At 43.0% G+C, this 22,439-nt stretch overlaps 1 protein-coding gene and 3 non-coding genes across 5 annotated transcripts; all 4 read right to left on the bottom strand.

Moving 5' to 3' along the window:
* Positions 1-13,504: 13,504 nt before the first annotated feature.
* On the bottom strand, positions 13,505-13,593 carry LOC144494596 (small nucleolar RNA SNORD100). The gene has a single exon (XR_013498125.1). It is a non-coding gene; the product is annotated as a small nucleolar RNA SNORD100 (small nucleolar RNA).
* Positions 13,594-13,783: 190 nt separating this feature from the next.
* On the bottom strand, positions 13,784-21,866 carry rps12 (ribosomal protein S12). 2 transcript variants are annotated; one of them, XM_078212501.1, is made up of 6 exons: positions 21,800-21,866; positions 21,623-21,672; positions 19,479-19,595; positions 18,209-18,311; positions 14,131-14,232; positions 13,784-13,885 (listed from the first exon to the last, which is right to left on the bottom strand). In XM_078212501.1, exons 2-6 carry the CDS (start codon positions 21,634-21,636, stop codon positions 13,826-13,828), a joined length of 396 nt encoding a protein of 131 aa, XP_078068627.1. In that variant the 5' UTR covers positions 21,637-21,672; positions 21,800-21,866; the 3' UTR covers positions 13,784-13,825. The 2 variants fall into 2 exon arrangements, with proteins under 2 accessions (XP_078068627.1, XP_078068626.1); XM_078212500.1 differs by lacking the exon at positions 21,800-21,866 and having other exon boundaries at positions 21,623-21,793.
* LOC144494597 (small nucleolar RNA SNORD100) lies at positions 14,311-14,397 on the bottom strand. The gene has a single exon (XR_013498126.1). It is a non-coding gene; the product is annotated as a small nucleolar RNA SNORD100 (small nucleolar RNA).
* On the bottom strand, positions 19,692-19,763 carry LOC144494589 (small nucleolar RNA SNORD101). The gene has a single exon (XR_013498118.1). It is a non-coding gene; the product is annotated as a small nucleolar RNA SNORD101 (small nucleolar RNA).
* Positions 21,867-22,439: the final 573 nt, after the last annotated feature.

Below are 22,439 nucleotides of genomic sequence, written 5' to 3'. Positions count from 1 at the left end.
ATTTCTTTCATTACAGAATGTGCAACTCTAGGATACCTCACTACAGTTACAATGACAGGTTGTATACAGTTTGTGTCAAACGAACACCTCAAGGAGTTTTAGTTTTCAGCCCCTTGGTGTACTACAGTGAGAGAGACCTTAGACTGTGCCTCTTTCCCACTGAGCCTTTGCAGTGACTGACCCAAGCTTTACTGCACACCTCTTTATATAGTCCAGTATCTTGGAATGTTCCTGTTTGCAGTGCTTGGTCATCTTTGCACTGGAAGACCAACCAGTTTTGGGCAGACCAAAGGGTGTCTTCCACTGAGTTGAGTCCTCCAGCAGCAGTTGATATTTGTCTTGGTGCGTGTACTGGGAACAGCTTGTAGAGCAGAATCACGCATTACCAAGCTGCTTGAGATGAGGCTTGACAAAATCCATGGCTTCTCTTTCCAGATCTTTACTGCATGGACACATTCCTGGAGTGGGCATGTCTCCTCTCCTCCACAGCTGCCTCAATAGCAGCATACAGAGAGGACGACACTCTGGCACGAAGGAAGGATTTGATAGGAAGAGCATTTCTCATCACCAGCTAAGCTGTACCTTGGTGCTTGCTTGAAAGTTATGCCCATGAGGTGTTCTGCCAAATAATTTTCACAATCTGCTCAGTGATCAATCTGACCGGATCTACCATCTCCTTTTCCCCAAGGGCCCTGAGGACATTACATGTGGATCACTGCCTGATGCACTTGTGGTCAAAGGTGTTTTTCTGCACAAATATTTCCATAAGGGAAAGGGGATATAGCAGTGCAACTGACAGGAGAATTTAGCAGCAACGTGGTTTGACCCATCCTTTATATCAGGAGAAATAAAACAACAGCACGTAGTTATACGTAGTGTCTGTGCCTTGAGGATCATGCAGTTTGATGCAGCTTCAAGTGCATATCCAAGTTTTTAATTCAATGAGGGTTTCTGCCTCTACCATCCTTTCAGGCATTGAGCCTATTCCTGCTTTTAGTTTCTATGTTTCTTCCTATTCATTCTTTCCAAGCTCATCAGTATTTTAGACTTCAATTAAATCTGCCCTCAAACTCCTGTTCCAAAAGAAATACCAGCCTATCCAATCTTTCCTCATTGGTAAAATTCTCCATCCCTGACATCATTGTGAATTTCCTCTGCACTCTCTCTACTGTGATTGCTTCGTTTTGTACTGCAGTCACCTAAGCTAGCTGTGGCCTAACTAGATTTTATTATAGTTCCAGAATAATCACTCTGCCTTTATGTTTTGCTTCCGCTTATAAAGGAAACTATTCCATATGACTTCTTGACCATTTTATTTACGTGCTGAGCTATCTCCTGGATCTGTGAACGAGCGCTCCAACATCCCTGTTGCTCCACAATTCTTAGTATTCCACATTTATTGTATATTCCCTTGCCTTGTTTCCTCTCAAATTCATCACCTCACATTCCTTCAAATTCAGTTCCATTTGGCATTTTTGCCCACCTGACAGTAACTTTCTGAAGTCTACAGCTTTCTTCCTATTAACTACACAGCCAATTGTTGTATTATCTGCAGCTTTTGAATTCTGCTGCCTCGGAAAAGCAGCAAGCATAATCAAAGACCCCACGCACCTCGGACATACTCTCTTCCACCCTCTTCCGTCGAGGAAAAAGATTAAAAAGTTTAAGATCGCATACCAACCGACTCAAGAACAGCTTCTTCCCTGCTGCCATCAGACTTGAATGGACCTACCTCATATTAATCTGATCTTTCCCAACACCCTAGCTATGACTGTAATTCTATATTCTACAGCCTCTCCTTTCCTTCTCCCTTTGTACTCTATAAACGGTATAGTGCACGTGAAACAATCCTTTTCATTGCATGCCAATCCATGTGACAATAATAAATTGAATCAAATAAACCAGTGACATATGCTCAAGATTATGTTTATGTCAAATATTGATTTTTAATTCATCGGTCAGAAACAGGAATTCCAGATTTTTAAAGCTATTTTAATCTAAAGCAAGATGGTTGAACCTAATCTACATCACTGTACCTCCCAGATAGGCAGTCTATGAAACTCATTACAATGAGACCTCTTGGGAATTGTAAACAATCCTCTTTCTGCTTTATCAAAGACATCTATGGTAGCCTTCCACAGCATTCAGCAATTGGAAACAAGTCACTCAGAGACTTATTACTTGAACAAAGAACCTTGATTCTAAGAAAACATCTTTCAAGTTATATTTGGAATATACAATTATTGATTCAGAACTGGCAGGTTGTTGTTATGTGACATGCCAAACCCTCCCCAAGTTGTTTGTGGAACATTAGCAGCAGTTGAGTGAAGTGATGTGGATGAAGGGAAACTGTTGGATGTACTGCAGTCAAAGGCACTTGATAAGGTGCCACATCATGTTATTGCTGAAAACAAACACTTATGGCTTAAGGATAACATATTGGCATGGATACATAATTGGCGAGCAAATAGGAAACATAACTGGGTCTTTTTTTTATTGGCTGAATGATGTGCCACAGGGATCGGTGCTGGAGCCTCAACTTTTTGCAATTTATTTGTGACTTCAAGGGACTGAAGGTATGGTTGCTAAATTTTCTGATGACGCAAAGATAAGTAGGTTGTGGAGAGGACATAAGGAATCTACAAAGGGATATAGATAGGTTAAGTGAGTGGGCAAAGATCTGGCAAATGGAGTGAGAAAAAATGTGAAATTGTGCATTTTGGCAGGAAGAATAAAAAAATCTAAATAGTTAGAAATTGCAGTCTGAAATGCAGATGGATCTAGGTGTCTGAGTGCATGAATCACCAGAGGCAAGTATGCAGGTACAGCAAGTTATTCGGAACCTAATGGAAAGTTATCATTTATTCCAAGGGAAATAGAGTAGAAAAGTATGGGAGGTTTTGCTTCAGTTATACAGGGCATTGGTGAGACCACATTTGGCGTACTGTGTACAATATTGCTTTCCTTATTTAAGAATGTAAATATATTGGAAGCAGTTCAGAGGTTTATTGGACTAATACCTAGAATGGGAGGGTTGTCTTATGAGGAAATGTTGCACAGGCTAGGTCTGATTGAAACATATTAAGATCCTGAGGAGTTTTGACATGGTAGATGTGGAAAGCAGCTGTTTCCTTTTGTGGGAGAATCAAGAATTAGTGCTCACTGATCAAAGGAGTTGCCCATTTCACACAGTGGTGAAGAGAATTGTTTTTGAAACTCTTACTCAAAAGGTGGTGGAAGCAGTCTTTGAATATTTTTAAGGCAGAGCTAGATTGTTCATTACCAAGGGACTGAAAAGTTATCGGTGGTAGGTAGGAAGTGGGGTTGAGATTACATTAATATCAGCCATGATCTTATTGTGTGGCAGAGTAGACTCAAGAGGCTGAGTGGGCTACTCCTGCTTCTAAATTGTATGTTCGTATGAAGGGTAATCTCCTGTCCCCACTTCTCTCCAGCTTAATGCTGAACTGTCTACTAATGTCTTCATTCTGCAGTAGAATGGTGGAGTAGACTCAATGGGCCAAATGGCCTTCTTCAGCTCTTATGTATTAGAGAGTTTTTTAAAGAACTGAACTCCACAGCATCAAATCCCGCAGATTCTATCTGCAGCCAGACAGGGCAGAAAGCTACTGCTATGAACATTTTAAATTTTCACAAACTCTTTGGCCAAATCTATGCTCTCCCCCCCCCCCCCCCCCCCCCGAATTCTAGTCAATATTTGTGTGTTGGGTTGAAGGTGTGGAAGAGTGGGATGGAGATTGCAAGTGTTTCTCTGATGGGCTTTCTTAAAAGGCTGAGAAACATTCAGTTGAAAAAAACATCTAGAATAATGTGGTCTACAGTGCATACATTTACCTTATGGATGAATATAAAGTAGAAGTTAAGGAAATGGGTCAAAAAATTACAAAAGGAGGTGTATTATTGTCACATGTATTGGTATACAGTGAAAATTGTTTCTTGTGTGCTATATAAAGCATAATGTACATAGAGAAGGAAACAAGAGAGTGCAGAATGTAGTGTTACAGTCATAGCTAGGATGTAGAAAAAGATCAACTTAATATGAGGTAGATCCATTCAAAAGACAGCAGGGAAGAAGCTGTTCTTGCGTCGATTGGTACATATCCTCAGATATTTGTATCTTTTTCCCGATGGAAGAACGTGGAAGAGAGAATGTCCAGGATGCATGGGGTCCTTGATTGTGCTGGCTGCTTTTCCGAGGCAGTGGGAAGTGTAGACGGAGTCAATGTACGGGAGGCTGATTTGCGGGACGGACTGGGCTTCGGTCACAACCCTTTGTAGTTTTTTGCAGTCTTGGTCAGAGCAGGAGCCATACCAAGCTGTGATACAACCAGAAAGAATGCTTTCTGTGGTGCATCTGTAAAAGTTGGTGAGAGTTGTAGCAGACATGCCAAATTTCCTTAGCCTCTTGAGAAAGTAGAGGCGTTCTTAACTATAGCGTCAGCATGGGGGGACCAGGACAGGTTGTTGGGTGATCTGGACATCTAAAAACAGTTTTAGACCATTTCCACCTCATCCCTGCTGATGTAGACAGAGGCATGTCCTCCATTACGCTTCCTGAAGTCGATGACTATTTCCTTTGTTTTGTTGACATTGAGGGAGTAATTGTCATTGCACCAGATTCTCTATCCCTTCCCTATACTGCGCCTCATCATTGATCCAACCCACAACAGTGATGTCATCAGCAAACTTGGAAATCTAGTTGGAATTTGGCCACACAGCCATAGATGTATAAGGTGTATGTATGGTAAGGAACTGAGGACACAGCCTTGTGGGGCACTGGTGTTGAGGATGATCATGGAGGTGTTGTTACCTATCCTTACTGATTGTGGTCTGTGGGTTAGGAAGTTTAGGATCCAGTCACAGGAGGAGGAGCCAAGTCCCAAGCCACGGAGTTTGGAGATGTGTTTTGTGGCAATAATGGTGTTGTAGGCTGAGCTTTAGTCAATAAATAGGAGTCAGACATAGGTCTTTGTTGTCGAGGTGTTCCAGGGTTGAGTATAGGGCCAGGGAGATGGCGTCTGCTATGGACCTGTTGCGGTGGTGGGCGAACTGTAGTGGATCCAGACAATCTGGGAGGCCAAAACTGATTCATGCCATGACTAACCTTTCGAAGCACTTCATAATGATGGATGTCAGAGCCATTGGTCAATAGTATTAAGGCGTGCTGTCTAGCTTTTCTTTGGTACTGGGATGATTGTCATCTTCTTGAAACAGGTAGGGCCCTCAGATTGGTGTAGAGAGGTTGAAGATGTCTACGAATACTCCCACCAGCTGGTCTGCACAGGATCTGAGTGCTCGTCTGGATACCTCATCTGGGCCAGTCACTTACCGTGGGTTGACTTTCAAGAAGGCTGCTCTGACATCTGTGATGGTGACCACAGATACAGGTTCTTCCGGGGTGGAGGGGATAGAGCATGTTATGCAAGATTTTTAAAATACCAAACGTTGGAACCTGTATGGGTTGAAGTGGATATGCCACGTGAATCTTTCATTTCAGAGCTCCAAAGCAGAGAGGGACTGTCATGTGAGTGTACCTTTAAGAAAGATTTTTTTTAAATCATGCAGCTTCAGTGATGTCATGGGGGGTGGAGCTAAGATGTGGCAGTCAGGTGATAGGGGTTTTTCCTTTGGGCTTTCAGTTTCATTTTGGGGAGTGTGTTGGAAGCTGTTTAGCAGCAAGCTAAGAAACAGTCTTCCTCTCTCCCTGTTCTCTTTGTTTGGTTTTGTAACTATTATCAGTTAGCTGAAGGAGAGGCTTATTGCCATTCTGCCTTAAAGAAGCTGTGTTTTGGGAAACAGATTTGACTACAACTTCTTCTGAGTTTCATTACAATGGATTTTCAGCATTCAACCTAGGAGGCCGGATTCCTGTAACAAGTGGGCATTAACCTATACTGTATTGTGTTTATTTGGAAGGTTTTGTGTATTAGATGTTGGCTTTGGTTGGAACACATTAGAGATATTCCTTAAGAGTGTGGTTGTTTCTTGTTTGTAATTGTTAAAAGTTCTTGCTAATTGTCGTACTATACAAGTCAACAGTGTCCTTAATTAAACCTTGTTTTTGATTTTAAAAAAAGCTCCTTGTGGGTCACACCTAAAATGAAACCTCTTGTGCGCATCCTAGCCAAATTCAACATAAAACGTTCCAGGTCAGGCGAGTTTCATAGAGCACCTGAAAGTATCCAACCTAACTTGTAACAGGACAGTGACAAACCGGCCCACTTTTGTTGAAGAGCCTTAAGAAGTCAAATGGTTCAAACAGTATTGATTGCAGAATCCTTCTTTCCAGATTTGGAGGGGAGACCAAGGCAGTTCCCAAACTGACATAGTGATGACACCTCACCCAGTGGAAGAGCAGCAAAACTAGCCAGCCAATTGTGAGCAATTGTCTCAATGCACGAGGCTCCAACCCCACATGTCCAGGCAGGAAATGTGTAAGGCCTCTCACCCACTTACAAAAAATAACTTGAAAGAGATCCTCCCAGCTTCATGCTCCCTAGAATTAAAGAGAGATGGACTCACGTACTCACCGGGCTCTAGGTGCCATCAAAAAGGTCCCCACGAAAATCTTGAGCATACTTGCAGAAGATTCCATGACTGTTACCATAATACCAAAAAAGAATTGTAACCTGGCACACCAATGACAATTAATGTCAGACAACTGACATCTATACCATTATCATCCATGAATCTTACCCTGTAGAGTTGAGTACTTTGATATCCTATTTAGATGAGTTATTTTATGAAGGAAATTACAATTTTCTGTTTCAGAAGCTTCAGATATGTCGACAGATTTTGGCAAAGTGTAAAAGTAACAGGGTTGTTGTGGTGGGAAATTTGAACTTCCCCTATATTGACTGGGAGTCATTTAGTGCTAGGGGCATGGATGGGGCAGCGTTTTAAGGAGCATCTAGGAGGACTTCTTGAAGCAGTATGTAGATAGTCCAACTAGGGAAGGGGCCATACTGGACATGGTATTGGGAAATGAGCCCAGCCAGGTGGTCGACGTTTCGGTGGGAGCAGTTCAGGAACAGTGACCACAACACAGTAAGCTTTAAAGCTTGGATGGATAAAGATAAATGTAATCCTCAAGTGAAGGTGCAAAATTGGGGGAAGGCTAATTACGATATTAGGTAGGAACTGAAAAATGTAGATTGGGAGCAGATGTTTGAGGTCAAATCCACATTTGGCATTTGGGAGGCTTTCAAGTATAAGTTGATACGGATTCAGGACCGGCACATTCTTGTAAGGATGAAGGCTAAGTATGGCACATTTTGGGAACCTTGGATAACAAGAGATATTGTGAGCCTAGTCAGAGAAAAAGGAAGCATTTGTCACAGCTAGGAGGCTGGGAACACCCGAAGCAAGGGTGGAATACAAGGAAAGTAGAAAGAGACTTAAGCAAGGAGTAAGGAGGGCTAAAAGGGGCCATGAAGTCATTGGCCAGCAGGATTAAGGAAAGTCCCAAGGCTTTTTATACATATATAAAGAGCAAGAGGGTAGCCAGGGAGAGGGTTGGCCCACTCCAGGACAGGGGAGGGAATCTATGCATGGTGGGTGAGGTATTAAATGAGTACTTTGCATTAGTATTCATCAAAGAGAAGGACTTGGTGGATGAGTCTGGGAAAGGGTATGTAGATAGTTTTTGAGTCATGTTGAGATCAAAAAGGAGGTATTGGGGTTCTTGAGAAACATTAAGGTAGACAAGTCCCCAGGACCTGATGGGATATACCCCAGAATACTGAAAGCAAGGGAGGAAATTGCTGGGGTCTTGAGAGAAATCTTTGTATCCTCACTAGCTATGAGGTCCCAGAGGATGGGAGAATAGCCAATGTTGTTCCTTTGTTTAAGAAGGGTAGCAAGAATAATCTAGGTAATTACAGACCGGTGAGCCTGAAGTCAGTGGTAGAGAAATTATTGGAGAGGATTCTTCGAGACAGGATTTACTCCCACTTGGAAATAAGTGGACGTATTAGCGAGAGGCAACATGGTTTTGTGAAGGGGAGGTCATGCCTCACTGACTTGATCGAGTTTTTCGAGGACGTGACAAAGATGATTGGTAAGGGTAGGGCAGTGGATGTTGTCTACATGGACTTCAGTAAGGCCTTTGACAAGGTCCCTCATGGCAGACTGGTGCAGAAGGTGAAGTCGCATGGGATCAGAGGTGAGCTGGCAAGGTGGATACAGAACTGGGTCAGTCATAGAAGACAGAGTAGCAGTGGAAGGGTGCATTTCTGAATGGAGGGCTGTGACAAGTGGCATTCCTCAGGGATCAGTGCTGGGACCGTTGCTGTTTGTAATATATATAAATGATTTGGAGGAAAATATAACTGGTTTGATTAGTAAGTTTGCGGACGACACAAAGGTTGGTGGATTTGCAGATAGCAATGAGGACCATCAGAGGATACAGCAGGATATAGATTGGTTGGAGACTTGGACGGAGAGATGGCAGATGTAGTTTGATCCGGACAAATGTGAGGTAATTCATTATGGAAGGTCTAATACAGGTAGGAAATATACAGTAAATGGCAGAACCTTTAAGACAATTGATAGGCAAAGGGATCTGGGTGTACATTACCACTGAAAGTAGCAATGCAGGTGGAGAAGGTAGTCAAGAAGTCATACAGCATACTTGCCTTCATCAGCCGGGGTATTGAGTTTAAAAATTGGCAAGTCATTTTGCAGCTTTATAGAACCTTAGTTAGGCCGCACTTGGAATATAGTGTTCAATTTTGGTCGCCACACTAGCAGAAGGATGTGGAATACTTTGGAGGGGGTACAGAAAAGATTTACCAGGATGTTGCCTGGTATGGAGGGCATTAGCTATGAGAAGTTGGAGAAACTTGTTTTTTTCTTACTGGAGTGATGGAGGTTGAGGGGCGACCGGATAGAAGTCTACAAGATTGAGAGGCATGGACAGAGTGGATAGTCAGAAGCTTTTTCCCATGGTGGAAGAGTCAATTACAAGGAGGCATAGGTTTAAGGTGTGAGGGGCAAGGTTTAAAGGAGATGTACGAGGCAGATTTTTTACAGAGTAGTGGGTGCCTGAAACTCGTTGCGGGGGAGGTAGTGGAAGCGGATACGGTAGTGACTTTTAAGGGGCGTCTTGACAAGTATATGAATAGGATGGGAATAGAGGGATATGGTCCCCAGAAGGGTAGAGGGTTTTAGTTATGTCTGGCAGCATGGTCGGTGCAGACTTGGAGGGCAGAAGAGCCTGTTCCTGTGCTGTAATTTTCTTTGTTCTTACAGGTCACTGAAACTGGCAACGCAAGTGGAGAAGGTAGTCAAGAAGGCATACAGCATGGTTGCCTTCATCGGCCAGGGCAGAGTTTAAAAATTGGCAAGTTACGTTGCAGCTTTATAGAACCTTAGTTAGGCTGCACTTAGAATATAGTGTTCAATTCTGGTCGCCACACTACCAGAAGGACGTGGAGGCTTTGGAGACGGTACAGAAAAGATTTACCAGGGTGTTCCCTGGTTATGGAGGACATTAGCTATGAGGACAGATTGGAGAAACTTGGTTTCTCACTGGAACAACGGAGGGGCAACCTGATAGTAGTCTACAAGATTATATGGGGCATGGACAGAGTGGATAGTGAAGCTTTTTCTCAGGGTGAGTCAATTATGAGGGAACATAGGTTTCATGTGCGAGGGGCAAGGTTTAAACATGTACAAGGCAGATTTTTTACAGAGGATGGTGAGTGCCTGGAACTTGCTTCCGGGGAAGATGGTGGAAGTGGATATGATAGTGACTTTTAAAGGGCGTCTTGACAAATACATGAATAGGATGGTAATAGAGGGATATGGTCCCCGGAAGGGTTAGGGGTTTTAGTTCAGTTGGGCAGCATGGTCAGTGCAGGCTTGGAGGGCCAAAGGGCCCGTTCCTGTGCTGTAATTTTCCTTGTTCTTTTACCCAGCTGTACATCTGATATTTGAGGCACTTGTTCATAGATGTTTCTATGCTGCATTTTTAATAAGTTTAAAATGTATTTGTACAGCTGTGAATGGTTTCAGCAGTTTGTTTCCAAAACATAAAAGATATACCTAGTCTTGTAGAAATCCATTTTAAACTTTTCAAAACATTTGTACTAGCCTCGTGTTAAAATTCAAATTGACACATTTTACAATTTTGAATGTTTAATTTTTAAAGAGTTTGTAAATTTGATCAGTTGTTTTTAATCTACATAAAGTGACTATTTCATGTCAAGTTTTCTCCACCTGCACCATAGCAAACAGTTCCGCTGACAGCTGTTTTTTTTTGGATTAACAAATTAGATTTGCTAAATGTGTATTAGGCATTAAGATTTTAAGTTTCTAAATATACAAATATTAAGATTCGACTCTTGGCCAGGGCCACAATGTATTCTTTTAAAACGTGATGGTGGTTTCCATCTCCGAGTGAACCCAGCAGTTTTGAGAATTAAAACACAACATAAAGACTGCCTGTCAGAGACTTGGCCTTAATCATTCCGGCCATACGTTATCTTTCAAGACAACATGTTGAGTATGGGAGATATCGAAATCACTCTAAATTGGTTGCAAACACCTTTTTTAATTCATTCATGGGACATGGGCGTCACTAGCTGGCCAGCATTTATCGCCCAACCCTAGTTGCCCTTGGAGGGCAGTTGAAATTCAACCACATTGCTGTGGATCTGGAGTCACACGTAGGCCAGGCTAGGTAAAGACAGCAGATTTCCCTTCCCTAAAGGACAATTAGTGAACCAGATGGTTTTTCCCACAATCAGTTTCATAGTCATCAGTAAATTCTTAATTCCAGATACTTTTTTATTGAATTCAAATTCCACCATCTGCCATGGCGGGATTCGAATCCAGGGACCCATAACATTAGCTGAGTTCCTGGATTAATAGTCCAGCGATAATACCACTAGGCCATCGCCTTTTATCTTGGATGCAAAACCACAATTTTAAACGATCAAGTCTGAGCAAAAAATGTTTCTGAAATTGATAAAATAACAAAAGTTGCTTTTTCAAGCATTCAGTGGGAAATCTACCACATACTTAAGGGCATAAATAAATTTCAACTTTCAAAATGAGTTAATTGAAAAAAAAGGTCTAGTTTCTCAGTATCAAGTTTGTTTTTGGAAGGAATTGAATACCAAAAATACCTGTCAGCCAAACAACACATTGACAATTTTGAGATGTCAAAAAACAGGAAGAGTGGGTTATTTTTGAGAAAATGTTAACAAGCAAAATATGTTAATGCCTGGAATCAAGTGGGAATGTTTGTTTTAAAGATGACTAAGTTTCTCCAAGGTTCAAAGACAAGATGGTGACTAGCGCATGTAACAGTGAGGATGTGATCTGAGCATAGGAGATAAAAGTTTGGAAAAAGGAGATACTACCAAATGGGATTGGAATAACTCACATGCGTGAAGTTCAATGACATATAACCATTTTTATATTGATATACTTTCTAGTGAAAGGAAGGCGTAGATAGGATGAACAAGGTAGATATTTGCCTTTTGCCTATGAACTAGAGAGCTGAATTTCACAATCTGGTCACCATCACCTACGACACCAGGAGAGAAAGGCCCCTTTAATCTTTTGAGATTACCTAAAAATGTTAGAATTATCCAAAAAGTGCATCTTTTTAAAGACAGTGAAATCCTGATGTAGTTGCTTGGCAAAAGACACCTCAATTTGTACAGACCCAATAAATGATTGACAAATGCAAAATAAAAGGGTAGTTACTACCACAAGCATGGTCAAGTGATGTGTACCAAAAGCAACACTGCCCAAATAGAAAGTTTGAGAAGGGAAGAAAAAAATCACTGGACTGAATACGGAGATGATGGAATTGACTTATACTGGGGGGGTGGGATCAAATGGTAAGATTATCATAGAATCCCTACAGTAGAGGAGGCCATTCAACCCATTGAGACTGCACCAACAACAATCCCACCCAGCCCTTATCCCCACTTATTATTCTTACTAGTACCCCTGTCGCTAAGGGGCAATTTAGCATAGCCCATCAACCTAACCAATACATCGACTGTGGTAGGAATCCGAGCACCCGGAGGAAACCAATGCAAACATGGTGAGAATGCACAAACTCCAGACATTGACCCAAGGCCAAAATTGAAACTGGGTCACAGATGCTATGCCAGCAGTGCTAACCACTGTGTCACCCAAATATTCACTGCAGTTCAGAAGAATGAGAAGGGATCTCTCAAAAACCTATAAAATTCTAACAGGAGTTGATGCAGGATGTTCCTGACGGTGGGGATGTCCAGAACCAGGGGTGAGTGTAAACATGGAAAATAGGTACATGAATAGGCCATTTGAGCCTGCACCATCATTCAATGTGATTATGCACTTTCAGTATTCCACTCCAGCTTTCTCTCCATACCCCTGATCCCTTTAGAGGCAAGGGCCACATCTAGCTCCCTCTTGAGCATATCCAATGAACTGGCCCCAACAGCATTCTGCTGTAGAGAATTCCACAGGTTCACATCAGAGTGAAGACATTCTTCCTCATCTCAGTCCTGAATGGCTTACCCCTTATTCTTGTGAATAGTGAGGTCCCAGCACTGAACCTGCCACTCTGAAAAGGACCCTTTTACTACAGGGTAAATCGTATAGGACTGAGATAACGAAAAGTTTCTGCACCCAGGGAATGGTTAGCCTGCAGAATTCCCTATCAGTTGAGGTAAAAACGTTGTGTTTTCAACAGGAAGTCAAATATAGCCCTTGAGGCTCATGGGATCAAAGCACATGGAGGAAAACAGGAACAGGTTTCTGAGTTGGATGATCAGCCATGATCATAATGAATCGCAGAGCAAACTCAAGGGTTGAATGGTCTTCTGCTCCCATTTTCTGTTTCTAAAGTAAAAGGAATTTTGGGTTGGGATTGATTGAAGGCCAGGGAGAATGGCATACACGTATGCAAATACAACACTCCTGCAGAAGAGTAAGGAATGTCACTGATGATCTGCATGCGGGACATGCCAAACCAAGTAACTCTCAGACCTTCAGTAATAAAAAAATCAGGAAATTAGGGGGTCCAGCAAACTGGTATTTTCTGTATTGTATAGAACCTCTTATGAGAATAGCAAATACAACATAGAATTATTGCCTTTCTAGAGATAGAGAATCTAACAGTCCCTAGAAGTTAGGGCCACTAGGTTAAGGCTGTCTTGTTGGTGGGATAGTATCTTGTGTACCCACTTATCTAAGCAAGAGTTTAGAAAGGACAAGGATATAACCCACTGAATGACAGACTAAAAAGCGGATCTCAAACAGGATTACAACATGGGGTGGGGGTGTTGAGGTGAATGATCAGCAATTATCATATTGAATGGCATAGCACACTTGAGCTGGATGGTCTACTTGTACTCCTGTTTATGTTCTTAAACCTCATTGCATTGTGAAACACTATATTAGTTCACTGTGGGTATGCATATAATTATAAACAGCATACTCTTTTAGCTTCACTTTAGCAAACATTAGCCTGTACTGTATCTCAGAAACTTTGGGTAACGGATCTGGCGTTCTTCCTCACTGTTTTATGTCAGTAGAGGGAGCCAAGTGGTCATCATTGATACAGTCATGGCTACTTTTTATTGACAGCAATTCAGATTAGTCCTTTTGGCAATTTTTTTTGCAATGAGTGCCCACTAACAGGAAATATTCTTACCACAATTTTACAATGCATGATCATATTGTGAAAGACTAGAAAGTATCTTGCCAAGATCCATACTGCTAACTTAGCATAATACATCTCACAGTCAAAAACTTGAGTCATAAAATTAGTTTTTGTTTTTATTTATGAAATGTATCACTTTCCTCGGAAATAGTTGTCAATGACATCTTTGGCTTGTGAGTCTTTGCCATAATCCTAAAAAGAAACAACATAGTTAATCTAATACAAGTTAACCAGTGTAACATGATTTCAAACTTGAAACATTGGGGGGCAATGTCTTATGAATGGACAATCTTTATTTCATTTAGTTTAAGACTATTACATTAAAATATATTGTGTAATATATAAAAACACAAGTTTCATATATACAACCAATAGTAGTGCAACCAATCTTTTTTTGGAAATTAGCTTGGTCTGATTTACTGACGCAAATAACTCACCTTGACAACAACACAGCTGCAGCCTACAACCTTGCGAGGTTTCCCTTCTCGGTCTATTTTGCACAGGCCTACCCATTCACCAAGTTTCTTGTTGTCATCAACCTTTAGTGTAGAAAAAGGCAATTATACAGTATCATATAAAAGCCACCAAGTTTCACCAACATACAGCAAGACAAATACTACATCTCAGACATTTTTGGGTAACAATTCTGACACTTTTCTTCATTTGATTTCCGTTGAGGGAGCCAAGTGGTCATCACAGATACAGTAGTCATTCCATTCTACATGTAACACGATATATTGATAATCGTATCTACGATCATTCATTTTTAAATTCAAGTTAAACATCTCAAAGGGTAAGTCTGACACCCCTCTCCAAGGTAGCGACTCAATGGGGAGCAATTCCAGACACCATGTTCAAATCACCGTTATTAAGTAAACCCTAAACACTAATCTGCTAGTAATTGAGTGGCATCGCCATCAACTCATTATTTTCCCCTTCTGCTAATCTGGAGCACAAATTATGGCAGAGCAGGCTCGAGGGGCTGAATATCAAAGAACAAGAACAAAGAACAAAGAACAATACAGCACAGGAACAGGCCCTTCGGCCCTCCAAGCCCGCGCCGCTCCCCGGTCCAGGATTGAATCCTGAATCCAGGATCCCCGCCCATTTTTCCAGCCTATCTACATACCAATATCCTTTCCACCGAGCTGTCCCTCACAGCTACGATGCTTTGTTCATTACAACCTATTAACTTACCCCCACCCCCCCATTCCAGACCATGTGATCTCCAGGGAGAGGCGAAAACCCAGAGTGAAAAACCCCAGGGCCAATATGGGGAAAAAAAAAAAATCTGGGAAATTCCTCTCCGACCCCCTGAGGCGATCGAAACGAGTCCAGGAGATCACAATGGCCCCGATCGGAAAATGCTTCCCAACCCTAGTCATTTCCACTTCCACGAACACCATATGAATTCCCTGCCCCCGAGACAGGTTCCCAACTATCCGCAGTCTCACTCTGTACTGGCACCAGCAAGATGATCGTAGAATGAAGCCTTGAAACGAGACACCAGGAACAATTAGCCCGCGCCGCTCCCTGGTCCAAACTAGACCACTCTTTTGTATCCCTCCATTCCCACTCCGTTCATATAGCTGTCTAGATAAGTCTTAAACGTTCCCAGTGTGTCCGCCTCCACCACCTTGCCCGGCAACACATTCCAGGCCCCCACGACCCTCTGTGTGAAATATGTCCTTCTGATATCTGTGTTAAACCTCCCCCCCTTCACCTTGAACCTATGACCCCTCGTGAACGTCACCACCGACCCGGGGAAAAGCTTCCCACCGTTCACCCTATCTATGCCTTTCATAATTTTATACACCTCTATTAAGTCTCCCCTCATCCTCCGTCTTTCCAAGGAGAACAATCCCAGTTTCCCCAATCTCTCCTCATAACCAAGCCCCTCCATACCAGGCAACATCCTGGTAAACCTCCTCTGTACTCTCTCCAAAGCCTCCACGTCCTTCTGGTAGTGTGGCGACCAGAACTGGACGCAGTATTCCAAATGCGGCCGAACCAACGTTCTATACATCTGCAACATCAGACCCCAACTTTTATACTCTATGCCCCGTCCTATAAAGGCAAGCATGCCATATGCCTTCTTCACCACCTTCTCCACCTGTGACGTCACCTTCAAAGATCTGTGGACTTGCACACCCAGGTCCCTCTGCGTCTCTACACCCTTTATGGTTCTTCCATTTATCGTGTAGCTCCTCCCTACATTATTCCCACCAAAATGCATCACTTCGCATTTATCAGGATTGAACTCCATCTGCCATTTCCTTGCCCAAATTTCCAGCCTATCTATATCCTTCTGTAGCCTCTGACAATGTTCCTCACTATCTGCAAGTCCTGCCAGTTTTGTGTCGTCCGCAAACTTACTGATCACCCCAGTTACTCCTTCTTCCAGATCATTTATATAAATCACAAACAGCAGAGGTCCCAATACAGAGCCCTGCGGAACACCACTAGTCACAGGCCTCCAGCCGGAAAAAGACCCTTCCACTACCACCCTCTGTCTTCTATGACCAAGCCAGTTCTCCACCCATCTAGCCACCTCCCCCTTTATCCCATGGGATCCAACCTTTTTCACTAGCCTACCATGAGGGACTTTGTCAAATGCTTTACTAAAATCCATATAGACAACATCCACGGCCCTTCCTTCGTCAACCATTTTGGTCACTTCTTCAAAAAACACCACCAGGTTCGTGAGGCATGACCTCCCCCTCACAAAACCATGTTGACAGTCCCAACAGGGCAGGAGGCAGCCATTTGACCCACATTGGTGAGGCCGCAGCTAGAATACTGTGTGCAGTATTGGTCCCCTTATTTGCGGAAGGATATATTGGCCTTGGAAGGAGTGCAGAGAAGGTTCACCAGGTTGATACCAGAGATGAGGGGTGTTGATTATGAGGAGAGACTGAGCAGATTGGGTTTGTACTCGTTGGAGTTTAGAAGGCTGAGGGGGGATCTTATAGAGACCTATAAGATAATGAAGGGGCTGGATAGGGTAGAGGTGGAGAGATTCTTTCCACTTAGAAAGGAAGCTAGAACTAGAGGGCACAGCCTCAAAATAAAGGGGGGTCAGTTTAGGACAGAGTTGAGGAGGAACTTCTTCTCTGAGGGTGGTGAATCTCTGGAATTCTCTGCCCACTGAAGTGGTGGAGGCTACCTCGTTGAATATGTTTAAATCATGGATAGATGGATTCCTGATCGGTAAGGGAATTAGGGGTTATAGGGATCAGGCGGGTAAGTGGAACTGATCCACTTCGGATCAGCCATGATCTTATTGAATGGCGGGGCAGGCTCAAGGGGCTAGATGGCCGACTCCTGCTCCTATTTCTTATGTTCTTCTTATGTACAGGGTTTGCACCGACACTTCAACGGAACATCTTACCCAGGTCCTATCCCTGTAACCCCACCAATCTAGGTAACCTACACATCTCTAATCTGTGGGAGGAAACCGGAGCTAACCCACGCAGACACAGGGAGAACACAACGTCCACAGTCACCCAAGGCTGGAATTGAACCTGGGTCCCTGGCACTGAGAGGCAGCAGTGCTAACCATGGTGCCCGCTCCTACTGAATTGCCTATAGCATCTCCATCATTTGAGATTGGGTAGTTCAACAGAGATCAGAAGTCAAATGACAAACCTTACTAGTGTTATATACGGTAGATTAACTAATCGCTCCTTAAACTCTTTGCAACAAATGAAGCCTCAAGGAGGCTTATTTTTACATTTGTCATATTGTCATATTTTTACATTTCCATACCATGTACTTGGTCAATTCTTAGAATCACAGAGGTTACCAGAGGTTCAAGAAGCCCAGATGCTATTAATTTGAGATATTCCTACATTAAATTAACCCTAAATATCAGCCAGGTTTGTACATTCAGTAGCTTACGCCAACAGGCTAGGAAAGTCCCAGGTTTAATCTGCCTTCTGTGTGCAGTAAGTTGACTTTAGTTAGGGCAATAGCTAACTTTAGTGTGGTTGTTAGGAAACAAGAATACGATGTATTCCTTCCCAAGCCTGAATGCCACCCAATCATTCCTTTTGGAGATACACAGATGCCATGTGAAAACAGCTATCAACCATGGCAACTACAGTACTACATTAAGGCACTGAAGCCCCTAAAGTTAATAGCCAAACCAAAGCTGAGAAATTAAAACTGAAAATGGTAACTGTTTTACAGACAACCAAGAGAACCACCAGCAATCATAACCAATGAGCTACACAAGACAGCCTGTAATGTTAACAGCCTGTACGTCAGAGGGAGCTATCAAAATCAGTCCAGATCACCAACACAAAAAAGAAACAAAAACTGAAATGGTGCAAAGAGCTAGGGTACGAGGAAAGAGTGGGGATTTTGGGAGCTGAACTTGGTGCTTAAGATAGTTAATGATGTAAACAAATAAGCCAAATCCAGAATAATGATGTAAATTGAAAAAAGATAATGGAACGCAGGTTGATCATTGAATCCAAATAACAGTTCTTTGTTCAGGGCATTGATGCTCACCTTAATCAGGTTGATCTGATGCTCAGCACAGAGGGCTTCTACCAACTTAACATACTGTGCCTCATCACAATTGCCTGCCAGGACACACAAATGAGCCTGTCGTCTTGAGTAAAAAAAAATCACAATCTTGTATTAAACTATGTTCGGCAGTATATAGAAGCTAATCTGCTCAAATTAATACATTACACACAGTAAATCAACAGATGTTATTCAAAAACTACAGATACAAGTGCGTTTAAATGTATTGCTACCTACATAAATGATTGGACAGGTCACCAGCACTTGGGCTGTTCTTGGGACAGGACAGTATAATGGTAGGTTCAAGACAGGTCCATGCTAATTTGAGGGAACATTAGGTTTTGTTACAAGGTTTGATATCCTGATATGATTAATTATTAAATTTATTTCATATCAGCACCGACCATTTCCAAATACAGCAACTCCAGTTCTACGAGCTGCAAAAAGTCTTCAACATTTCTGCATGAAAGGACCTACCAACTGTCAAAATTGTGGAGCCATCAGGCACTCATATGTAGGAGGTACTGGCTCATGTCCAGGAACCAAGAGCCTGTCTGATATTTCCCCCTATCGCCTTGAACAGGGGCATCCCAAGTAGCTGCGATAAAATAGAACGCTTCCATTCAGTGAAAACCTTTAACATTCTGCTCTTACCCTAATTTCACAGTAAGGCTTTAAATAAGAAACTGACCTACAGGATGTACGCTGGGTTTGTACCTACCATTTTAAAATTGGACACTAACTATAAATTGGTTTCAGCATACAAAAACAGAAAATGCTGGAAAATCTCAGCAGGTCTGAAGCAGCTGTGGAGAGAGAATAGAACCAACATTTAGAGTCTGGATGGCGCTTTGTCTGGTGAAACATTGGCTCTATGCTCTCTCCACAGATGCTGGCAGACCTGCTGAGATTTTCCAGCATTTTCTGTTTTTGTTTTGGATCCAGCATCCACAGTATTTTGCTTTTATTTCAGCATACAAATGTGGCTTCAGCAATTTGGTAGTCAGTACAATTTTAGCAATAACCTGCCGGAATAAAACTCTTTTCAATATCACAATTTCCCCTTCATCATAGATTTTAATAAGTTACCAGCACTAGACATTATTTAACAAATTACCAACACTAGATATTGTTCCAAGTGTACAATATATAGCGATTGCTACTTTTCTCTCATTGCACGTACCAGATGTCCATGCTACTGTTGTTCGGCAATGATGAAGGCTCACTTATGGAATTATCAAAAGGTACTCACTTGTCCAGCACCTTGACAGCTTCCCGGAGACCACAACACAAGCCATCGTGGATGTATGCAGTTTTAAGCACTTCCTGAAGTGCAGTGTTAACATCCATGACACCGCTGGCAGTTATGCTGTCAAAAGTTGAAAATCTCTATTATGTAGAATCCTGCTACTATTGGATTTTTGGAACATTATATTTTATGAAGTTAATGATTTTGAGCTACATGGTTGTCAGAATATTTTTTCACTCATTTTTAAGAGTGAAGGGGTATCCGACATGAAAAATTCATCATTCCAACCATGTAGCCGAACTGCGAGATGGTAATTATGATCAACGGCATTTGAAAATTCAATTGTTGTCAATTTTGCAATGGAATTCAAATTATTTTGACCAGCAACCATTCCAAATATTTGGAGTTTATTTTTTAAAAACTTGACTTTTAACATCTAAATCTATTCACTGTGTCAATATCTCCATTATTAAATAAAAGTGCTTTTGGCAGAAATAATCTTATATTCCACCACTTTCTCATTCTGACCTGTTAAATTTGTCAATGCTTCCTATAACTCATTGCAATGTCAGTGAGACTAATTAACAGCAAATTTGCTGGTTCTTAGGAAGGTGCGCCTAACAAGATCAAAATCTTGATTAAGAGGCAGGAAGCACAGAGTAGGGATAAACTGAACATTTTCAAGTTGGTAGGTTGCAACTAGTGGAGCATCATAAGGGTGTGTATTGGGGTCTCAGCTATTCAAAATTTATATTAATGATTTAACCAAAAGATAAAACAGTAATCTAAGTTTGACAATGACACAAAGATAGGTGTAAACATCAATTGTGAGAAGACACAAAGCTAGGTGTAAACATCAACTGAGAGAAGAGGTTGCTTATCTACACAGATTACATGAATAGACAACGTGTGGCAAATTAAATATAATGTGGGGGAGAGCGAGGTTATTCATTTTGGTAATAATAGAAATGCAGAACATTCTTTAAAAGGCCAGAAAAAGTTGAGACACTCAGGTACACTCAAGGAACGCAAATGAGCATGAAATTAGGATGCCAAATGGCATGTTGGTCTTTACTGATAGTCCAAAGAGAAGTCTTACTATAAGTGTACAGTGTTTTAGTGAGACCAAATGCAGTTTTGGTCTCCATATCCAAACAAATGAGTCCTCTTGACACTACAACAAAGGTTCCTGGGGTGAGAGAATTGCCTTATGGGAGGCTAAGTACATTGGACCTTTACTCCCTTAAGTTTAGGGACAGGTGATCGCTTGGAAATGCACAAGAGTCTGAAGGTATCTGAATGTGCCCTCTGATTTGGGAACCTGAGCACAACATCAGGCCAAGTGTCAATATTTAGCACTGAGATCGTACAATCCCGACAGTGTAGAAGGCCATTTGGTTCATTGAGTCTGCACCTACACCAACCCACCCAGGCTCTATTCCCAGAACCCCACATATTTACCCTGCTAATCCCCCCCCCCGACACTAAGGAGCAATTTAACATGGCCTCTCAACCTAACACACATCTTTGGACTGCGAGAGGAATCCAGAACACCGGAAGGAGGAAATCCACAGACACTGCAAACTCCACAGTCACCCAAGGCCTGAATTGAACCCAGAACCCAGGCACTCTGAGGCAGCAGTGTTAACCACAGAGATGAGAAATTTCTTCACGCATGGATTGCAAATATTTGAAATTTCCCACCTCAGGAAGCTTTAAGATGCTTCACTGTTGAAAAGGCTTAAGGCTACATCTGGTTTAGATCGACAAATACAGCAGCTGATGACAGACTGCAATTGCTCTCCAAGGCCTTGCTGCCAGTCTGGCAACCCCTTCCCCCAGGCCCTGCTGCCAGTCTGGCAACCCCTTCCCCCAGGCCCTGCTGCCACTCTAGCAACCCCTTCCCCCAGGCCCTGCTGCCACTCTAGCAACCCCTTCCCCCAGGCCCTGCTGCCACTCTAGTAACCCCTTCCCCCAGGCCCTGCTGCCACTCTAGCAACCCCTTCCCCCAGGCCCTGCTGCCACTCTAGCAACCCCTTCCCCCAGGCCTTGCTGCCAGCACAGCAACCCCCTTCCCCCAGGCCCCTGGCCCGCTCCTGTTCCCCAGCCCGAGTCCCGATCCGCAGACCCGGGGAGAAAGCACTCACCATTCCTCGGCCATCGTGCTGCTTCTTGTCCCAGAAAGGGCGGTTTGCTGCTGCAATATAAAGCAGAGGGTGAGTGTTAGGGGGTGCGGTGCGGGATGGCGCTGTCCCCGGGTGGAAGGGTTTGCGGATGGCTGAGATTCAGCTCCGATTGTTTCCCCCGTCCCCTCACTCACTCACCGCGAACCGGAAGCCGCTCCGCGGACAAGATGGCGGAGAGAGGCCGCGCGCCCAATGACGTCACCTTTTATACCCGCCGCGCGCCGCGCAGGACCCATTCCGTGACGTAGACACGTGGCCACGCAACTCGCCTGATGGAGGGGGGAAAGGAGAGACTTGCATTTCTGTAGCGCTCGGTCACAACAACAAAAACTCCTTCTATCCTATCCCAGTAGCGTCTCTCACAGCCTCAACGCTTCACAGACGACGATGTACTTTTAAAGTGGTGCAATGTAGAAAAAGGACAACAACCAATTTGCACGCAGCAAGCTCCCCAGCATTGGGTGAAAGAGGAGATAATCTAGTGTTGACCAAGGCAAACTCCCAATTCTTCTGGGAAATAGTGCCGGGGTAGATTCCATGTCAACCAGGGACAATTAAGGACTGCTGTCCTTAACAACTTGTCCAAAAGCTGGCATCTCTGACTGTGCAGCACTCCCTCAGCACGGCGGCACAGTGGTTAGCGCTGCTGCCTCACAGCACCAGGGACCCAGGTTCAAATCCAGCCTCGGGTCACGGTCTGTGCGGAGTCTGCACATTCTCCCCGTGTCTGCGTGGGTTTCCTCCCACAGTCCAGAGATGTACGGCTTAGGTTGATTGG

This window comes from Mustelus asterias, chromosome 5, assembly GCF_964213995.1.
Source record: "Mustelus asterias chromosome 5, sMusAst1.hap1.1, whole genome shotgun sequence".
NCBI classification, from domain to species: domain Eukaryota; kingdom Metazoa; phylum Chordata; class Chondrichthyes; order Carcharhiniformes; family Triakidae; genus Mustelus; species Mustelus asterias.
The sequence above is the reverse complement of the archived record's forward strand: the minus strand, read 5'-3'. Positions and strand labels throughout refer to the sequence as shown.

Excerpts from the sequence above, each read along its gene's own strand:
- rps12 (XM_078212501.1), bottom strand. Across the intron at positions 18,312-19,478 it reads GCTGTCAAGGTGCTGGACAA|ACGACAGGCTCATTTGTGTG; the intron begins GTGAGTACCTTT and ends TTTTTACTCAAG. Across the intron at positions 14,233-18,208 it reads ATCAGATCAACCTGATTAAG|GTTGATGACAACAAGAAACT; the intron begins GTGAGCATCAAT and ends TCTACACTAAAG.